This window comes from Poecile atricapillus, chromosome W, assembly GCF_030490865.1.
Source record: "Poecile atricapillus isolate bPoeAtr1 chromosome W, bPoeAtr1.hap1, whole genome shotgun sequence".
Taxonomy (NCBI): Eukaryota; Metazoa; Chordata; class Aves; order Passeriformes; family Paridae; genus Poecile; species Poecile atricapillus.
In genome coordinates, this window is record NC_081288.1 from 97,837,566 (window position 1) to 97,859,529 (window position 21,964).

At 42.6% G+C, this 21,964-nt stretch overlaps 1 protein-coding gene across 1 annotated transcript in view; it reads right to left on the reverse strand.

Moving 5' to 3' along the window:
- LOC131591635 (transcription factor RFX3-like) overlaps nucleotides 1-21,964 on the reverse strand; it is a 287,779-nt gene that overhangs the window by 180,049 nt on the left and 85,766 nt on the right. Inside the window, exon 4 of the mRNA XM_058862534.1 lies at nucleotides 2,668-2,920. Coding sequence (XP_058718517.1) covers nucleotides 2,668-2,920 — 253 coding nt within the window. The remainder of the gene's footprint in view (nucleotides 1-2,667; nucleotides 2,921-21,964) is intronic.

The window sequence follows — 21,964 nt, forward strand, 5'->3', positions numbered from 1 at the left end:
CGTGGACATCCTCGACCAAGTCCAGTGGAGGGCTATAAAGATGATTAGAGGACTGGAGCAACTCACTTGTGAGTAAATGCTCAAGAAGCTGGGCCTGTTCAGCTTGGAGAAGACTGAGGGGATCTTATCAATGTATATAAGTATCGAAAAGGAGGGTTCCAAAAGGATGGGGCCAGGCTCTGCTTGGTGGTGCTGAGCAATAAGACAAGAATCGACAGGCAGAAACTGGAACACAGGATGTTCCAACTGAACATTAGGAAGAACTTTACTGTGCAGGTGACTGAGCATTGGAACAGGTTGCCCAGAGAGATTGTGGAGTCTCCTTCTCTGGAGATATTCATGAACTGTCTGGATACAATCCTAAATAATGTATTCTAGGGCTCTTGCTTGAGCAGAGAGTTTGGACTAGTCAACCTCCAGTGGTCCCTTCCAATTTACCTATTCTGTGATTCTGCATATGTCAAAACATAGAAAACAAGAAGGTGATTAGAGACACAGCCAACATGACTTCACCAAAGGCAAATCATGTCTGACTAATCTAGTGGTCTTCTACAATGGAATGACCACATCAGTGGGAAAGGGAAGAGCTGTGGATGTCATCTACCTGGACTTCTGTAAGGCCTTTCAAATAGTCCCCCAAATTATTCTGGCCACTAAATTGGAGAGATATGGGTTTGATCAGCAGACTGTTAGATGGATAAGAATCTGGATGGCCATGTCTGAAGAATTACAGTCAATAGCTCCATGTCCAAATGGAGATCAGTGACTAGTGGTGTCCCTCTGGGGTTCATACTGGGACCAATACTGTTTAATATCTTCATCAACATAACACACAGTGGGATTGAGTGAACCCTCAGCAAGATTCCAGATCACACCAAACTGAGTGATTCAGTTGGTTTGCTATATAGCATCCAGAGGGACCTTGACAGGCTTGAGGAGTGGGCCCATGCAAATCTCATTAAGTTCTCCAAGGCCAAGTGCAAAGTACTGCACCTGGGTCAGGGCAATCCCCAGTATCAATACAGACTGGGGAATGAACAGATTGAGGGCAGCTCTGTGGAGAAGGACTTGGGGATGCACTGGTGGACGAAGAATTGGCCATGAGCTGGCAATGTGCATTTGCAGCACAGAAAGACAATCGCATCCTGGGTTGAATGAAAAGCATGGCCAGCAGGTCAAATGAGGTGATTCTCCTCCACTTCTGTGAGACCCCACTTAGAGTACTAGAGTACTGCATTCAGCTCTGAGGTCCCCAGCACAAACAAGACTTGTTAGAGTGGTTCCAGACAAGGGACACAAAGATGATTAGAGGGCTGGAAAACCTCTCCTATGAGGAAAGACTGAGAGTTGGAGATGTTCAACCTGGAGAAGAGAAGACTCCATGTAGACTTTCAATACTTAGAGGAATTATAAGAAAGGGACAAAATTTCTAGTAGGGCCTGTAGCAGTAGGACAAGGGGCAATGCTTGAACACTGAAAGAGGGTAGGTTTTGATTAGACACAAAAAACTGTTTACAATGAGGGTGGTGAGACACTGAAACAGGCTGCCCAGAGAAGTTGTGGATGCCCCACACCTGGAAATGTTCAAGGTCAGGTTGGTCAGGTCTTTGAGCAACCTGATCTAATGTAAGATGTCCCTGCCTATACTGTGTTCAGTTTTGGGCCCCTCACTACAAGAAAGACATTGAGGTAAAGAGAAGGACAAGGAAGCTGGTGAAGGGTCTGGAGAATGTCATATGAGGAACAGGATTGAGGGAGCTGGGGTTGTTTAGCCTGGAGAAGAGAAGGCTCAGGGGAGACCTTATCACTCTCTACAACTACCTGAAAGGAGGTTGTAGTAAGATTTTCAGTCTCATCCACATTCTTATGCATGCAAGCATCCCCAGTGAACTGCACTGATTTTGGCTGGGATAATTTTCTTCACAGTAGCTGGTATGGGGCTGTGTTTTGGATTTGTGATGAAAACAGTGTTAATAACACAGGGATGTTTTAGTTATTGCTGAGCAGGGCTTACACAGTCAAGGCCTTTTCTGCTTCTCACACTGCCCCACCAGTGAGTAGGCTGGGGGTAGACGAGAAGTTGAGAGGGAACACAGCTGGGACAGCTAACCCTAACTGACCAAAGGGATATTCCACACCATATGTCACGCTCAGCAATAAAACTAGGGGAGACATTGGCAGGGGGGTCACTGCTCAGGGACTGACTGGGCAGCTGGACTGGCTCAGTGGGTTGGTGAGCAATTGCTTTCATTTGCATCACTTGTCTTTCTTTAATTTTATTTCCATTCTCTTTGTTATTTTTTTCTTTTCCTTATAATTTTTTATTCCTAACAGTATCACTATTGTTTCCATTTTAAAATTATCAAACTGTTTTTATGTCAACCCACAAGTTTTCTCCTTTTTATTCTTCTGATTCTCCCCTATCCCACTGGGTGAGAGTGAGTGTCTGTGTGGTGCTTAGTTGCCAGCTGGGATTAAACCATGACAGCACTGTACTATTTACATGTACAGAGTTAAACTAAATGTAAATATTTGCAAGACAAAGCCATGTATTACTGATTCTGCCAACATAATATGCTTTTCGCTACAGAAACATGTCAGCATGCCAGAACATCATAGTGATTAAGAAATATCCCCAAAGATTTAACATAGTTCTGAAGTACTTACTGTAGCTGGGGAGGCCCGTGTTGGTGTATGAGTCACTGAATGACCAGAATTTTCCATCGAATTTCCAATCAGATAGGTCCCTCCTGAGTTGCTAATGAGCTGTCCTCCTGCAACACCCATCTGAATCCCTCCGGTGCCCACCATACTATGAGAGGAGACCACTGTAGTTGCCTGTGCAGAACTTCCTTCGAAGTAATTTCCCCCGGTGTTTTGGCTATACATCTGGGTTTCCGTGTAAGGATAAGTTGTTCGACTTCAGGAAAAGAAAATAAAAAAAGTAGTAGTTACTTATTTGAATTAAGTGAGGGAAACATCACTGTAGAAAAGGGTGTACAGTTGCTATAACCAAATTTAACAGGATTGGCAAAAAACCCCCACATCTACACAGAAATGAAATTTACATTTCATATGTCAAAGTACTGAGTAATTAACTTGGACTCACTGGTAAAATAAGTATTCATTAAACTTAAAATAGTTTTAGCCCCATCTGAAGATGGGTGGAGAAAAGTATGACAAAAATTGAAGATGTATGAGAGGAAGACCTCATTCAAGTATTAATATATTATACAGTAATTTTAAAAACTGTTGTAACTTTTAAAATCCTCCAGTCAAAGCTGGATTTTTATTTATATGACATTTATTTTGTATACTGTTTTCAGCTGGAATAGAAGTAATTTTCTTCCTAACAGTTGGTACAGTGCTGTGTTGTTGCAGCACTGCTACGCTGTGTTTTGGATTTAGGATGAGAATAATGTTGATAACACACTGATATTTTAGTTGTTGCTATGTAGTGCTTATACTAAATCAAGGACTTTTCAGCTTCTCATGCCCAGCCAGCAAGGCTGAGGGTGCACAAGAAGCTAGGAAGGGGCACAGACAGGACAGCTGACCTAAACTGACAATAAGGATATTCCATGTGTGAGTTCACAGCCCAGGAAGCCAACCACATCTTCGGATGCATCCAAAGAAGAATTGTCAGCAGGTTGAAGGAGGTGATTCTCCCCTGCTATTCATCTCTTGTGAGATCCCATCTGGAGTACTGAGTACAGTTCTGGTGCCCCCAACATAAGAAGGACATGGAACTGTTGGAGCAAATCCAGAAGAAGGTCATGAAGTGGATAAGAGGACTGGAGCACCTCCCCTACAAAGACGGGCTGAGAAAATTTGGACTATTCAGCCTGGAGAAGAGAAGGTTGTGTGAAGACCTCATAGTAACCTTCCAGTATCTAAAGGGACCTACAGGGAAGCTGGAGAGAGACTCTTCATCAGGAACTGTAGTGATAGGACAAGGAGTAATGGGTGTCCTGGTTTAGGGCAAATTTGGGAGAAAACCTCCAAATAGGGTCCCTCCAGAAAGCAAATTCAAGTGGTCCCTACCCCAACTGGTTTGGGGAAAAGATTTCCTTGGAGAAAAGTGGAAAAACCTGTTTATTTAACAAAAATTGAATAATATTAAACAATAAAATCTCTCACTGTTCGATGAAATGGCAAATCCAGAAAAGTCCTTTTCATGGGGTGTAGCTTAGCTCGCTCAGTCTCTTATCAGTCCCTACCACGCTGGAAAATACTGAGGCCCAGGCCCCAGTGGGCCACAGACGTGAGCTCCCGGGGTTTTTCTGGGTTTTCAGTCCAGAGCAGGTTTGAACAAATCCAAGAAAAAAAGGAAAAAAAGAAGTCCAGGGAAATTCTCTGCCTCAGCTAGCTAAAAATTAACTAATAGAAAAGGAGAACTCTGTTGCACTATTTTTCTGTACTACAGACAATACAGTCCAAAGAAGCATGCGGGGGAGCGAGTGCCATTTCTGAAAACAAACTGCGCTTCTTCTTTCCCCCCCTTCACTCTCAGAGCCAGTCTTAAAGGTGCAGAACTTAATATGTAACATAAACAGAACAGATGAATGGGGATACAAGCATTAGCCCAGGACATGGGTACAAATTGAAAGAGGGGAATTTAGGTTAGACATAAGAAAAATTCTTTACTGTGAAGGTGGTGAGGCACTGGAACAGGTTGCTCAGGGAGTTTGTAGATGCCCCAACCCTGGCAGTGTTCAAGGCTGGGTTGGATAAGGCCTTGAGCAATGTGGTCTAGTGTGCAGTGTTTCTGCTTATGGCAGGGGGGTTGGGAATAGACAATCTTTAAGGTCCCTCCCAGCCCTTAACATTCTATGATGTCATGCTTGTCATATAAACTGGGAGGGCTTCGTCAGGGGGCTGGAATCACAGCTCAGGGATGGGCTGGGCATCAGTCAGCAAGTGGTGAGCCATTGCATTTTTCATAATTTGTTTTGTATATTCTATTTTTTTCTCTTCCTTTTTTATCTGAGTAAACTTTATCTCAAGCCATGAGGTTTGCTATTCATAGAATCACTGAATCATAGAATCATCAAGGTTGAAAAAGACCTTAAAGATCATTGTCTCACCGTCAACTTCATCAATTGTCAAGTTCAGTTGTCAAACCATTTTTCCCAATTCTCTTCCCCATCCCTCTGCAGGGAGGGAGGGAGGAGTGAATGAACAGCTGTGTTGTGCTTAGTTGCTGGCTAGGGTTAAACCACAACAACTGTGTACATTACAAAACTAAACATGACCAAAAAATGTCAGCCAAGCGGGTCCTATATACAAGAGTCCTATAAATGCTTTGCTTTTGTTATAAATACATGTTATAATATTGACTTCTCACAAGTATTAAGATGAATGTTATATGTATAATGTTAAAATGGCTTTGCTGTGTGAATGTAGTTTTTTTCTCCTGCTATTAGCAAAAATTTAGGCATAAGTAGTAATAGTCAATATAGTATGCTTGAACTGCCTGCTGGTTAGGATAACCTCCAGTGAACAGATGATGGGGACCTGGCTGCTATCAACACTCACTGCCTGTGGAAAGAAGGAGCCAAAGCCCAAATTAAAAGTTGATAAGAAAAGGATTAAAACCACAAGCCAAGAAACGTGCATGCTCTAAAAAGGCAGATCTAAGGAGTGGCCATGCAAAATAGTTCCTAGAAGATGTAAACTAGTTAATGGAAAAGTTTGAATATGCATAAAGTCTATGAATATGCATCAAGGTGATGCAAGAGAAATGGTATATAAAGGGTGTTCCCAAAACACCAGAAGTGCTCTTGGCAGAGCGTCAAGCACCCATCCGTTATTCTTTGCTTTATTATCTATGTCTCTTATTGTCTTTATTAAACCTTTTAATTTTTACCCAAAGAGTGAACTTTGTTTTTCACACTTTAATTTCAAATTCACTGAAATTCTCTGGCTGAAGCTTGAAATTCTGAGCTCATTTGTATTTTAAGACATTCAGTTACTTCAGCAGAGTCAAATTTTAAATTAGACAGCAATATGTAGTGTTATTATGAAAAAGAAGGAAAAACTTAAATAAAACTACAGTTTGTGAAAGGATTTGTGAAGGGAGTAGAAAAGTCAAAGGAACAGCAGCAATTTTACACAATTCTTTCCAACTATTTAACATTTGGGCCTCATTAACCAGTTAATCTTTGTGGGAGGTTAGGCTTTTTTCTTTTTATGACTGGTACTTAAGAGAGACAAAAGAAGTGTCCAAGGTGGGGGGAAGGGGTGCAGATGTCTGCAATCCCTTTAGCCAGGGGTTTTGCTCTTGAGAAGGGCAGAGATACCGACAGATTTTGGCTGGGGGTAAGGGGCTGGGCTCATCTCTGAGCTCTCTCGCTCTCATGATCGAAGGGGAAGAATTCGATACCACTGTGGAGTCCCATCTCCTACTATTTTTTCCTACCGTGAGTTTTGGGTTACTCTCCTGGTGGCTGAGTGAAAGGACTCTGTGTACACTATTGTCAATTTGGCAGTAAGTTACATTGACTCCTAATCTATACTATTTCTTTGCTAGATATAATATAGGTACCTTTATGTCATGCACTATTTTATATAATCTACTAGTAGTTCTTTTAGTTTATACTGTGTAATAAGTAACACTGTTTAAGGCCTTTTGTCTGTTACCTCATACCTATTCAATAAATAACTCATTTTACAACAGACCTAATCAACCATTCTTAAGAACTTGCGAGCCAGAGTAATTTGAGGTTCACTTAAGTAGAGCTGCAGCCAAAAATCTGAGCCTAAGGCAGGGCTTGTCTAAAGCTCTCACTCAATCCAAAACAGTCTCACCAGAGTAGAGTAAAGGGGGAGAACCACCACCCTCAGCTTTCTGGCCATGCTGCCTTTGATGCAGCCCAAGGACACAGTTGGCTTTCTGGGTTGCAAGCACACATTACCATCTCATGTCCAGTCTCATCCACCAGCACCCTCAAGTCCCTCTCAGCAGGGCTGGTCTTGTTCAGTTCATCCCCCAGTCTATATTAACACCAGGGTTCGCCTGGACCCAGGTGCAGCACCAGCACTTGGTCTTGTTAAATCTTATGAGGTTCTCATGGGCCTGATTCTCAAGCTTGTCCAGGTTCCTCTGTATGGCATCTAATTCTTCAGGTGTGTCAACTGCACCACTCATCTTGGTGTCATCTGCAATTCTGCTGAGTGTGTACTTGATCCCTTTGTCTATGTCATTCATGAAGATACTAAATAACGCTGGTCCAAATATGGACCCCTGAGGGATACCACTTGTCACTGATGTCCATCAAGACTCTGAGCCATTGATCACTATCCTTTGGATGCAACTGTCCAACCAATTCCTTATCCACCTAACAGTCCACCCACTGAATCCATCTCTCCAATTTAGAGAGAAGGATATGAGGGAGCATGTCAAAGGCTTTACTGATGCCAAATGGATTCTTTGCCTTTTTTTTTTAATATAGTCTCTGTATTCTTTACACATATATTTGTAGCTCTGTAGCCTATTATTGTATTTGTAGATAGCTCCAGTATTTTTTCCCTAGCCTGATAAGCAGAAATACAAAACACATTCCAGAGGCTCTAAGCTGGGGGTCCAAGACTCCTTTCCTATATTTGTTCTTCCTGGGAACCAAGGTTGAAACCAGCTTTTTGAGACACATTTTCAGAAACAAAGTTTACTCCTGTAGTAAAATGTAGTTATGAATAAAAATTCGTAAAGACCTAAATAAATATATCTGTAGTTATAATAACATGAGAAAATAAAAAATATAGTGTGGCCAAGGATTCCTCCCTAGGTCCAGCCGCAAACATCCATTTCAGAGATAACAATTCTAGCTGGCACCGGGATAATGATCCTAGCCGGCGCCCATCAACCTAAAAGAATAAGCAGGACACGGGCCATCAGGCTGGACAAAAGAAACAAGCCCGGATGAGATACTCATCACCGGACCTGAACATCCCGCCTTACAAGCTACAGTTGGGGAGCAATCAAACTAGACAAAGAAAGAAGCCCAGCCGAGATATTCATCGGCTCCAACGCCGGGGCCAACCACTCCGTCCTGATGGCCCAAACCAGGATGAAATCAAGGAACACCCAGGACCTTTTTACATATGAGGAGACTCTGCCCCACTGTCTATTGATTCAGTTCGCCGGTTCCAGGAAATCCATTCAACCAACCATCAAGACACTTTGTTGAACAGTGACTGCTCGGAGTTTTGGCCTCAGGGCACAAAACCCCTATAAGAACCCCGGACTGCAGCTCATACAGCGTGGATTTGGGAGCACCTATACCTTTGGGTATAGACCCCTGTCCACCCAGCGCTGCGCTGACCTATTTATTGTGGTTTTTCTCTTTCGTTGCAGGTGCTTAAATTGTTTTATAATAAATTGCTTTTTATTGACCTTATTTTGCCATTGCATTTATAACAGATTGGTGCCGTGACTTGGATTCGGAGAAAACTGCTGGGAACCTCACTTTCCAGGTTGGGTACCCCCGCTGATTTCGGTGGCCTGGTGAGTTGAGAGCCCCTGTAGCTCGTTCCGATATCCGAACTAAATTTAGGCTGAGAAAAACCAAAATAAAAGAGAAACGGATCCAGAGGAGAGAGCTCGGGAAGGCATGGAGCCTTCGGGAAGCCGCGGCTTGTTTTGCTCATAAAACGTCTGTTGTGCACGAAGACATCCACGTAGGAAATAGCTGTAAGTACTACTGGTTGAGCGAGGTGATCGGGCGAGTGTATGAGACGTGATCTGATCACGGAGCGAGTGCGGACTTCAAGGTCGCGTTTCCATCCTCCCGCGAGGGAATTGGCCGGCCGCGAAGGAAGCGATTTGTTGTGAGAAACTTCTCTCTTACACACTTGTAAAAACCTGAGACGAAAGGGCGTCTCGGGGGACTGATCACAAGGGGCTAAAGGGGAAGGATACGTCCTGTTTGGCTCGGGAATTGGTAAACCCTTTCAGCCAACGGACCTAGGTAAAGGTCCAGAGGAGGATCGGAGTGCTAAATACAAGAGACCCCGGCTCAGCTAGCTGAGAGGTGAGTATTAGCGAACTCTGATTTCTCGGGTAAAAGCGGAACGGACACAACGCAGAAACAAAAAGGACTCATAGAGAAGGTAAGACATTTTTAATAAACATGGGACAAAAGAAGAGTAAGATACAAAAAAAGAACACCGGAAAAGGTCTCTCCGATCGGGCGGAGGGATCACTGGACATTCCACCGGAAAGTCCCTTGGGATGGATGTTAAAATATTGGGAGAATTGTCCCCAGAGAAAAAAATAAATCCAAGGCGAAAATGATTCAGTATTGTGCAGAGGTCTGGGGAGGACAGGAGCTGAGGAATCACCTCACTTGGCCGGTGTTAGGCACATTTGAGAGATGGACATGTAACGAATTACTCTCCTACGTAGAGAGCAAAGTCCCCTCGGACCCCGAGGAGAAGGAATATGCCAGGCTCTGGTTAACTGCCAGAGTAGAGTTATTCCCGATAAAACAAAAAGAGAAACGTGGGTCGAGAGCCGAACCCTGGGAACCTCTCGACCATTTACCACCCCCATACCATGGACTGGCGGAGCCCTCTTCTGTAGATCAAGTGGTGCCGTCAGCACCTTCGGGCTCCCAAGAACAACCTGCTGGGATGTACACATCCCGAGCGGAAGAATCTGCGTCGGCAGCCGTGCCGGCAGCGCTCCCCTTGCCCCTGCCTGTGGATACCACAGCCACCACGACCTCTTCAGAGGTTTTTCCGGCACAAGGCTGGGGAACACATTATCCGCAATTGCCAGTCCGGCCGCCACAGCCGGGACCCTCCCATCTAACAGAAGGGGTCCCTCCCGGTAACCGGGTGGCGGCAGAGTTCCCACAATCAACAAAAGGGAAAACTCCCACAAACCCCAGTTCCCCTCCTGCAAGTAGAACCCGGTTGAAAGCAAAAATGGGGGGCGAGGAGTGGGGAGAAAGTAGTGAGAGTGAGCACCGGTTTTTCCCTCTCAGGGAAGTACCGACAGCCCCGGGAGTGATTGGATTTGTGAATGTTCCCCTTAACTCCGGGGATGTGCGAGCATTTAAAAAGGAGATGGGGCGATTGTTGGACGATCCTTTTGGTGTGGCTGAAAGGCTGGATGACTTTTTAGGAAGTAGTATTTATACATATGATGATCTTATGGCCATCCTGAGATCGCTGTTTAATCAAGAGGAAAGAGAAATGATTAAGCAGGCTGGTATCAGGGACTGGGACCGACGCAATCCACAGGGGACACCAGGTGACCAGAAATGGCCTAGCGTAAGCCCGAGCTGGAATGCCCAGACGGAGGAGGGCAGGCGAAGCATGATGGATTTAAGAAACATGATTGTTCAGGGAATAAGGGAGGCAGTTCCCCGAGGTCAGAACATTAGTAAAGTGTTCGGGGAATGTCAAAGAAAGGAGGAATCGCCCACGGAATGGGTAGAGAGGTTACGGCGAAGTTTTCAGATATACTCTGGAACTGACCCAAACTCTCCCGTGGGAGAGGTCTTACTAAAAACGCAATTTGTTGCCAAATCCTGGGAAGACATTAGGAGGAAATTGGAAAAGATTGACGGGTGGCAAGATAAAAGCCTCCAGGAGCTTCTGAGGGAAGCTCAAAAGGTATATATGAGAAGGGAGGATGAAAAACAGAGACTGCAAGCTAAGGTTTTGGTAGCTGCGGTCAAAGAAGTCCAAAAGCAAGAACAAACACAAGGTAAGTTTAAAACACTACCTAGAAAACAGAAAGGTACTCACAAGGCAGCCCCTACCCCGCGGAGAGAGCTCCCCGAATGTTACTACTGTAAGAAAGTAGGACACATTCAGCGGGATTGTAGGCAAAGAATAAAAGATGTAAAAATTTTTCAAGAAGATTAGGGATGTCTGGGGCTCTTTAATTTGGGGACAAGAACATCCAAGGAGCCCTTGATAAAATTAAAAGTGGGTCCCCAGCGGCAGGAGGTAAGCTTTTTAGTGGACACTGGAGCAGAGAGGAGTACTCTGCAAAAATTGCCAGAGGGGTGTGACAAGCAGGGAAAAGGTTTTTGTAATTGGAGCCAAGGGGGATCCTTTCAAAGTATCTGCAATAAAGAATGTGGAAATAGAATCGGAAAATAAAATTTGTTTAGGAAATTTATTGCTTGTAGAAGAAGCAGATTATAATTTATTAGGAAGAGACATGATTGTTGCATTAGGAATTAATATCGTTGTTAAAAACTCTGAATTAGTAGTGAAAATATTCAAACTGACTCCCAAAGACGAAGAAGAAATTAACCCTAGAGTGTGGCACTCAAAAGGGGAAATAGGGAAATTAGATTTCAAACCTATTAAAATAGAAATCGAGGACCCTGAAGACCCTATAAGGATCAAACAATACCCCATCCCGATGGAAGGGAGAAGGGGATTGAAACAAGTAATTGACGACCTCCTTAAAGGGGGTACCCTGGAACCCTGTATGTCTCAGCATAACACCCCCATCCTGGCTGTAAGAAAAACAGATGGCAGTTTCCGATTGGTTCAGGACCTCAGAGCTGTAATGCTAGAACCCGAACCAGGCTCCCGGTGGTGGCCAATCCTTACATTTTACTGAACAGGCTCTCACCTGAAGATGTATGGTATAGTGTAATCGATTTAAAAGATGCTTTTTGGACGTGCCCTCTGGATGAAAAGAGTAGAAATTATTTCGCCTTTCAGTGGGAAGACCCAGACACAAACCGAAAACAACAACTAAGGTGGACAGTCCTCCCTCAGGGGTTTGTGGAATCCCTGAACCTTTTCGGGCAGGCTTTGGAACAATTGCTAACGCAATTTGTTCCTGAGGGCGGGACAAAGCTCCTGCAGTATGTTGATGACCTATTGATAGCTGGAACAACTGAAGAAAACGTGAGGAGAAGCACGATTGCTTTGTTAAACTTTTTGGGACAAAAGGGGTTGAAAGTATCGAAATCCAAACTGCAATTCACGGAGCCCGAAATAAAATATCTTGGACATTTGATATCTCAGGGAAAAAAGAAATTAGACCATGAGAGAGTAGCCGGGATTCTTGCACTCCCTGCACCTAAAACAAAAAGACAAATTAGGCAATTTTTAGGGCTCTTGGGATATTGCAGACAATGGATTGAAGGTTTCAGTGAAAGAGTGAAATTTTTGTATGAAAGATTAAACACTGACAGGTTGAAATGGACTGAGCAAGATGAATTTAATTTTCAGAAATTAAAGGATGCCCTCATAACTGCCCCCGTACTAACTTTACCGGATACCAATAAAGAATTTCAGTTATTCGTGGATGTGAATGGACAAGCAGCACAAGGAGTTCTGACCCAGGAGTGGGCAGAAAAGAAGAAGCCCATAGGGTTTCTCTCGAAAATTTTAGACCCGGTTAGTCGGGGTTGGCCTACTTGTTTGCAAGCAATTGTGGCAGTGGCTTTGTTGGTAGGGGAAGCAAAAAAGGTAACTTTCGGAGCTCCCTTGATAGTCTACACCCCACATGATGTAAGAAATATCTTACAACAAAAAGCAGAAAAGTGGTTGACTGATTCGAGGCTTCTGAAATATGAAGCCATCTTAATCAGTTCGCCTGGTTTAGAATTAAGAACCACTACTGCGCAGAATCCTGCGCAGTTCCTGTTTGGGGAACCAACAGAAAAACTATTACACGATTGCATTGAAACTGTGGAATTGCAAACTAAAGTTAGACCAGATTTAGAAGATCAGGAGTTAGAAGGGGGAGAAAAGTGGTTTATAGATGGATCCTCGAAAGTTGTTGAAGGGAAAAGAAAGTCAGGATATGCTATAGTGAATGGCATATCAGGAGACATTGTGGAATCAGGCCCCCTGAAAGCAAGCTGGTCTGCACAAGCTTGCGAGCTTTATGCTCTCCTGAGAGCCCTCCGGGGATTGAAAGGAAAGAGGGGGACCATCTATACAGATTCGCGGTATGCTTTTGGAGTAGTACATACTTTTGGGAAAATTTGGGAAGGGGTCTGATAAATACGAAAGGAAAAGGGTTAATACACGGGGAAATCATTCGACAAATTCTACAGGCTGTCAGAGAACCAAAAGAAATATCGGTTGTCCATGTAAAAGGACACCAAACGGGATGGCAGTTCCACACCCGAGGTAACAACCTGGCAGACAAAGAGGCAAAACGAGCGGCTTTGTTAACCGTAAGTATTCCTGAAATAACCCCGGAGGAATCACCAGAAATCCCCACGCTCCCTTCGGAGAGGGAGATAGAGGAATTCAAAAAGGTAGGAGGAAACTTTGAAAAGGGAAAATGGTGGTTGCCTGATGGGAGAGAATTAATTCCAAATAGGATGGCAAGGGGGATACTGCGAAGACTACACAAACAGACTCATTGGGGAACCCGAGCATTAGCTGAACAGTTTCTAAAATTTTTCGGGTGCAAAGGGATCTTTGAACTCTCCAAACAGGAGGTACAAGGATGTGTGATATGCCAAAAAGTAAACCGATCAAAATTTAAGCAAACGGCTTGGGGAGGTCGCCCCCTCTCATACAGGCCATTTGAAAGAATCCAGGTGGATTTCACCGAACTACCAAAAATCGGTAGATACAAATTTTTATTAGTGATAGTGGATAAATTGACACATTGGGTAGAAGCCTTTCCCAGAGCAAGGGCAACAGCCCAAACAGTGTAGAAAATTTTATTAGAAGAAATCATTCCCAGATATGGGATAGTAGATTGCATTGATTCAGACCAAGGAACACACTTCACGTCAAAAATTATTAAACAAATTTCAGAAACCCTAGGTATCAGATGGCAATATCACACCCCTTGGCATCCTCAGAGTTCAGGACAGGTAGAAAGAATGAATCAAACATTGAAATCTCAACTACCTAAACTTATAATTGAAACAAAGATGTCATGGATTAAGTGTCTTCCCCTTGCGCTACTGAATATAAGAACTATGCCGCACTCTGAGACAGGTCTGTCTCTGTTGCTATATTTTATATATTAGTAAAGGCCTGTATGCACAAACCAGCCTTTGAAATAAGTCGTGATATTAAGGGCTAAAGTCCTTGAAACCTTCATGCAGAAGAGAGAGTAAAGCAAAACAATATCCCTGTGTGTAAGAGAAAAAATGTAAACTGTGTGTGTTAGCCAATAGTAGCTTGCTCTGCCTGCAGACCCTGTAGAACCCTATAAAAGTGTGCTAAAGATAGAAATAAATTGGCATTCACAATTACTTCTGTGAAGAGTGGTGAACAGCTCGGGGGTCTTTCAATATTTGGCGCTCCGACCAGAGACACCCCTGAGGGCAGAGGGCCTTTGGAGTCAGCGGAGTGGATCTGGGCATTAATCGTCGTGGGCTCGGATCGGCACCAGATAGGCAGTCTGAGCGCGGTGAGACGCGGTGCGGTAGGAAGTGGAAAGTCAGGCTGCTGGGGGGGGCCCAGGTAGGCAAGAGCGTGATAGAAGGCTCGCAACCTTCCGCCTTGCGGGGTGCCGTCAGCATGGAGACAGAGTTTGCGGCGGCGAAAAAACTGCTTCTCAGCATCCTCGTTAAACGAGGCGAAGCAGCCCAGGAAAAGGACCTGGATATGCTCATTATATGGGCTAATTGTCTTGAGCATTTGCAGTGCTCACTGCTTTTTGCGGTGCAAGAACGGACTGATGTATCGGATCTGATATGGGAAACGGCAATTACAGAAAAGAGCAAGGACACTGTGTTTCTCGGTCGAACTTGGCAGATTGTAATTAATACCTTAAAAAACAGAAAAGTGAGATATGCTGAAGCTGTGAGCCCCGTAATTCTACCTGCGTCACAGCGGCAGATGCCTTTACCTCCCACTGCTGGGCAAGCAATCCTATCTATGCTGCCCATGGAGAGAGGGAGGGAGAGTTAGGGAGAAGAAAATAATGAGAAAAAAAAGTTCCACAGCGAACGCTGAAACAACAAACAGAATCTGTTCAGTTATGGCAGGATGTGATACATCCAGAACTATTTGCTTCATTTTTGGAGTCACTTTTAGCACTACAACCTTATTTAAGTACCATCTTTACCACCCTGGAAGAAAAGAAGCCGGATTTGGACTGGTTTCCACCTAAACCAGGGGGAAATGAGGGAGCGAGGTGGGCGCAGAGAACAAAGGCACCCTGGGGGTAGAAGCAGCGCAAGAAAAGTTCCAAGGCCACTCTGAACAATTACAGAAACAACTGAGCAGAAACAGGTGGCTCAGACAGCTTCAAAGAGAGACAAACTAGTCAAAAAATCTCAAACTATATGGTATCTAGTTCAAAATTCATCCTTGTAATTAGAAGCTGATAAACTGCAATGATCGCCGTTGTTAGCATCTGGCCGTGAGAGACTTTTCGTGTAAAATCGCCTGCTTTTGCAAAATCGTGCCCTTTTTTCCTCTATCGGCGAACAACAAGAGAGATTGAGAGAAAAAGCTACATTTGTTAAAGTTAACTTTGTGAAGTTTTTTTTTCTTTCTCTCCGTTTTTCCTCGCTGCGAGAGTATGTAGAGAATGTGAAGAAAGATAAGAGCAGAGCTGCAGCAGCAGCAGAGTGGGCAGTCCAACCCCCGCTCCCTCTCTCGGGGGGGGCACTGGGATGGTGCCTGGTTTGTTGCAGGGTCGTGATTTACTGGGTTTTCAAAATGTTTTTATATACCACTGTAGAGTTAATTTTGTGTTTTAAGTAATTATGAGTTTATGCAATTGCAGTTTTTAGAGTTTTACTAGAGAAATTCTTGTGGTTCTTTGAAGGTTTGGAAAAAAGAAAAAAAAAAAGAAAAGAAAAAAAAAAAAAAAAAAGGAAAAAAGTGCTTAACAGAAGTTGCCTTGCAATAATTGGTTTTACAACCCAAGGTTAAAATATGGTATGTTTTACAGCTTCTAGGAAAACCTTCTTCCAATTAATGTTATCTACAGAAGAGATTTGTAGTTTAAAAAATAATTAGTCAAGAGAATTTTACTGTATAAGACAAGGCTAAGTATATATTATCTATTTGCTTGTTTTTTCCACAATTTTAATAAGGGAATTTTAATGTGAGTCCTTTTGTTATATAAAACACATATAACTGCATATATACCAATTTGGATTTTGGGTTTTAGTTTAAAAATTGGACTTAATGTTTTTGAAAAGTGCTACAAAAGCTGGATGGCAACTTGCCAAATCCCGTGTTGTTGTGGTTTTCTCCAGAAAAACTGCACTTTAACATCCTAACCAATTTAAGCATATACTAGGCAAATTTCTATTATGAATAAGTATTTTTAGTAACATTTGCAGTTATTGTGGGTTATTCTCAAAGCTAGATGACATAGAATTGTGATGTGTTTGCTACATTTTTATAATCTTTATAGTGAATTTATGTTATTGTTATATTGTGTTAAAAAGGTATATATTAAACTTTTAGTTGCTCTTTTGTAGTAACAGAATAAGATTAAGTTATGTTTTCATTTAATATAGATTAAGTGCTAATAGAATTAAGGATAGTCAAGTTTTATAATGTTTAGGCTTGAATGTTTTCAAGTTAAGTTTTCTAACTTAGATATTCTTTTAAAGTTAAGTTTATTATTTCCTTTTGTCATATATAATTATGGTTGGGTTTAGATATTGTTTGATTGAAATTGTTTTATGTTTTCTTGGAGACACTTGTTTAAACTGCAAAGTATAGTTGTTTTCCTAGAGAGAGGAGGATGGCCACAGCTGAGACAGCTGTGATGGAACACTGGTGAACACCTGCTTGTGGATAGAAGTGAATGCAGTCTGTAACACCCTTGACTCCATCAGGAGTTCTACTGGTTGTTGCAATCTCTGCAGTTTTTGTTTGTTATAGTTTTCTTATTTTCCAGTGTTTCCAGAATTTTAAGATGTGCCATTGCTGAAGATCAGCTACCATAGGAGAGGCTTCAGATTAAACCAACTGCTGAATGGTTTAATTGGTCTGGTACCTAATGACCTCCTGATCATTTGCTTTGTACAAATGCATTTTAACAGTTTGCTGTGCTGTAAGCATCTCATAGCTGCTACTATTGAGAACCTTGTTTTAGAAATGAGTTAAGAGGCATCTTTCCAGTTTAAAGCCAGGCCCTGGCCAAGCCTTGACTTTACCTGGATAGAATGTTTGCCAACAGATCCAGATATTTTCTGTACCAAAAGAATATTTGAGTCACTATTTGACTCAACAATTTGACCCTATTAATATGACAGCTGGATCAATTTTGAAGTGGGCTTGGACAATCATTTCCGGAGGTGATGATCCAATCCTTCACTGATTTTTTTTTTGTTTCTGTTCGTTTGCAAACTATGGGATGCTGGTGCAGTGTTTTAGTAATTAATAGCAATTTTATATTATATACCCTATTAATAATGTTTAAGATTTAATTGATTTTTAACTAGTATAAGTTCTTATTAATTGTGTATATGGTTTTGTGTTGATGTTGTTGCTTATAACAGAAGTACATCTCATTTTTATTTTTTTTTTTAAGAAAAATGGGGGAAATGGATGCCCCACAAGCATTTAATTAGTGTAATTCATTAACTTCAAGGAGAGAAGTGTCTGTGTTTTGTTGGCAGGTTCAGAAAGGTCACCTGTTCTTCTGACCAGACTGTGTGCCTCTGAACACACGAGATCCAGTGAACAGAGATGTCATCACACAGCCTTGGTACTCCAGACATGGATCAGAAGTGAACCTGTCAGGACACAGTTGTGTCTGAACACTATATAGACAGTTGCCAACAGAAATTCTATGTTGATACTATGATGTTGTGTCTCTACCAATTTTTCAGGTATCCTTTGTTTTAAGATTTAGAAGGATCTGAAGAACAACTTGAACATCAAAGCCCTCAGTCACCGATCAACTGCCAGCTGACATCACGAGAGCAGTGAACACTCCAGGACTGAATCGTGCTGGAGAAATTCTGTAGAAGATCTAAAAAGTGTAGAGACTCCATTTAACTGTATATAAAGCAAACTGTAGTTGTGTGTTTACCCTTTTAGCAAATTGCTTTCACGCTTAGACTACATATATACCAGAGCACGTGTGTTAAAAGTAGTTAGATAATAGTTTAAGTGTTTAGCTTGTGTAGTAATTGTTATGTTAGTATAAAGTATAAGTATTCCCTCTTCAAGAGGTAGTGTAAGCATCTTTGAAAGTTCATTTAACGATTGAAGTTCTAGCTGTGAGTTTGCAAATATGGTGTCATTTACATGGTAAAATGCTTATGGTAATTGTGTTGTGTATAGTCATGACCAACTGTCTGCTAACTAACATCCAAAAGTGACAGAACATATGGGTCACTCTGGCACATTGAACTGGCCAAAGGTCAATGTGTTTGAGCCTAGCCACCCCTGGAGATCCTTTCGCACCTGTCTCGTAGGAGTCCCTGAATGGGATCCTCCAGCATTTAAAGGTTAAATTAGTAATGAGACTCAACTGAATCGATTGGCAATGTTGCAAGAGTGCAATCGCACTGCTGGCTTCACATTAAGACAACTTGAAGCCTGTTGGCAAGCAAAAATTACCAAAGTTCTTAATGTTACAACCCTCAGAAGAATTAGATTTGTTAAGTTCCACCAATACCTCAGGTGGATAGATAATGTTTGAACCCCCGACAAAAAGTCATTCTAACAAAGTCATTCTAACAAAGTAATACAGCACTGGGTTGCAGTCAACCCTATAGCTGATCTCGTTACTACCATTGAAAGTAAAGCCTTTATTCGTGGTGCAATCTCACAGGACAATTACCAAAGCGATTACCTAGTTCCATATTCCTAATCTGTGGAGATAGAGCATAGAATTAGATTCCTGCTAATCCACATAGACGACCCTGTTATCTTGGGAAACTCACTTTGTTCCACCCAAGCTTACATCAATTCTTGAATGTAGCAAGCAAAATGAAGAACATCAAACAGTCAAAGCGAAGCCTGAATGAATTAAAGTTTAGCCACCCTAAAAAGGCTCGCTTGCTGGACTAGGAAAGAATTAAACTTAACATCCACAGTGTTAAGTGAGCTTTCAGCTGATGTGAGTAGTGTATATCATGCAGTACTATGAAATCAAGTTGCAATTGACCGTTTGCTCTTAGCACAAGGACATGGTTGTGGAGAGTTTGAAGGCATGTGCTGCTTGGATCTTACTGATCATTCAGCTTCCATCCATGAGCAATTACAACAGCTACAGGATGGGTTGCATGCCCTGAAGGAAAATAGTGATCCCATCGGAGGTTGGTTCGCCAGCTGGGGCATCACTAGATGGTTGAGGTCTCTTGTGCTAGAAGGGGGACGGACTTTACTTATAGTGTTAATTGAGATGACAGTCTAAGTTGTATGTTATCTTATCCAAAGCCTGGTTTGTGCAAAAAGAGAAAGGGGGAATTGTTGCTATATTTTATATATAAGGCCTGTATGCACAAACCAGCCTTTGAAATAAGTCGTGATATTAAGGGCTAAAGTCCTTGAAACCTTCATGCAGAAGAGAGAGTAAAGCAAAACAATATCCCTGTGTGTAAGAGAAAAAATGTAAACTGTGTGTGTTAGCCAATAGTAGCTTGTTCTGCCTGCAGACCCTGTAGAACCCTATAAAAGTGTGCTAAAGATAGAAATAAATTGGCATTCACAATTACTTCTGTGAAGACTGGTGAACAGCTCGGGGGTCTTTCAATATGTCTCCCTTTGAAATGTTGTATGGGATGCCGTACAAACATGGAATGCCGGTAGCACACCCTCAGGTGGAGGATATGCAGATACAACCATATCTCATTTCTATAAACAAAAATTTACAGGATCTGCGGAAAAGAGGACTGATTCCCCAAAGCACAACACTGGGATTTGCCATACACCAAATACAGCCTGGGGATAAAGTCCTGATCAAAGCTTGGAAGGAACTCCTCCTCAACCCTCACTGGGAAGGACCGTTTCTCGTCCTCCTGACCACAGATACAGCTGTCCGGACTGCGGAAAGAGGCTGGACACACTCATCTCGAGTGAAAAAAGTAACGGATTACAACTCCTCCGAGTGGAAAGTCACCACACCTCCGGGAGAACTGAAAATCAAACTCCAGCGTCATCACAAATGGCAAGTGACGACCAGATAAGTTGTATTAATCCTGATTGTGATTGTTTTCCATTTATCCACTTTGAGTGTGCTTATTGTAAACAGATTTGGGTAGCCCACTGTTTAGGAGGGTACAAACCTAAAGGATTGTGCACAAAGTGTCTAGAGAAAGAACAGGAGGAGACTAGCCGTTTCTTAACACTTGCCACCCGGGCGGGGTCCTTGGAACTAGACTCTCCTGAGTGGTTCCTATTGTTCCAAAAGGGGTTAAGAGGCCAGTTAGATTCTAAAGCCAAGGCTTTAGAAATCGAGTGCCGAAAAACACTTAAAGTACCGTGTAGGACAGACCCAATTAAATCGTCTCGGTGGGCTACTTTCAAGAGAAGGTACGCCTTAAGGACTACAAAGGCCCCTGAAGAAAGTCCCTGCTGCCGAGAAGATGGTAATCCCCGCTGTATGTTCCTATACGGGGGAAGGGCAAGGCAGAGGGATGCAATGGTGGGGAATCCTGATAGTCTTGAACCTAGCCGTGTGCTTGGCCGAGGGAATGAGTCCCGAGGTACCTCCAGGGGAGAGTCCCCTGGGGAAGTGTGAGCAGTGTCGGACTGCCACAGAAACCGGACGAATGATTGACTGTCCTCCAGAACTGCAAAAGGGGATGTGTTTTTCCAACGGCACTCAGTATAATATCTGTAAATTAAAGGGGGAGGTCTGGTGTTATCGCTCAGGGGCAAGTTTTAAAGATGGGCAGTTTCAAACTCCTAAAAGACAAAAGACCAAAACTACCCACTTCAGGTACAAGAGAGAAGTGGGAGGGATTCCTCCAATTTCAATTTGTAGTCAATGTAATAAAACCGTCTGGATCGGAGGAAAAAGACAATCCACCTTTGTAGCATATTACAAAATCAATCCTATATGTTACAATAAAGCAAACTTGAAAACGTGTACTATAGGAGGAAAATTATATTGGGAAGGTAAAAATTTAAAACACGAAGAAAAGTCCTCCTTTAGTAATGAACCAATAATTTTGGATTTGTTAAAAAGTGATGATGACCGGGTATGTTTACAATTTGACCAAGTATTCTGTTTCTCCAGAGATGAGGATGGGTTAAATCCTGAAAGCAAAATAAAACAGTTAACCTTAGAATTAAAGAGGCAAGAAATAGAAAATCGGAAAAGAAGGCTGGAACAAGAGAGACTTAACTCTCTCAGTGAACATTATGAGCAACTAGAAAAACAATACAGCAATTGGGGGTTACCAAACCCCAACCAGAACCTATTCATAGACCTAATGCAAGAGATTGCCACAGAATTAGGTCTATCGAATTGCTGGATATGTGGTGGTTTGAAATCAGCCGAAAGGTGGCCATGGAAGGGAGAAAGACTCACCCCAGAACAACTCTTAAAATGGAAGGGCTTAAAATTATCCAAAACAACACGAAGACCCGAGGGGTGGGTGATAGATCAAAGAATAATTGGGACTTTCTGCATTAGCAGAGAAGGGAAAGAATTCACCGATCTAGTAGGTTATACTCCGTGTATAAACACACTCACGGTGAATTCTGACAGCAAAACAAAAATTTGGCAACCTGAACCACCCGCAAGTTATTAGAGTCGCACCCGGGGTAATAACTGCGAATGGATGGAAATAATTGGGCTATGCTGGTACAAAAACCCTGGGGCCAATCCCTTCCATGCACTAGAAGGCCTAAAAGAATACTGGGATGATCCGGCAAAATTGAACAGGGGTTGGGAAGCTCCTGATGGCATATATTGGATATGTGGGAAAAAGGCATATAGCGAGCTACCTAGAAAATGGAAAGGATCCTGCACACTCGGAATAATTCGGCCCTTTTTCTTTACCCTACCCAGAACAGAGAGTAAATCACTGGGAGCCCCCCTCTTTGAAACACTAAATAGACAAAGGAGAGAATTAAA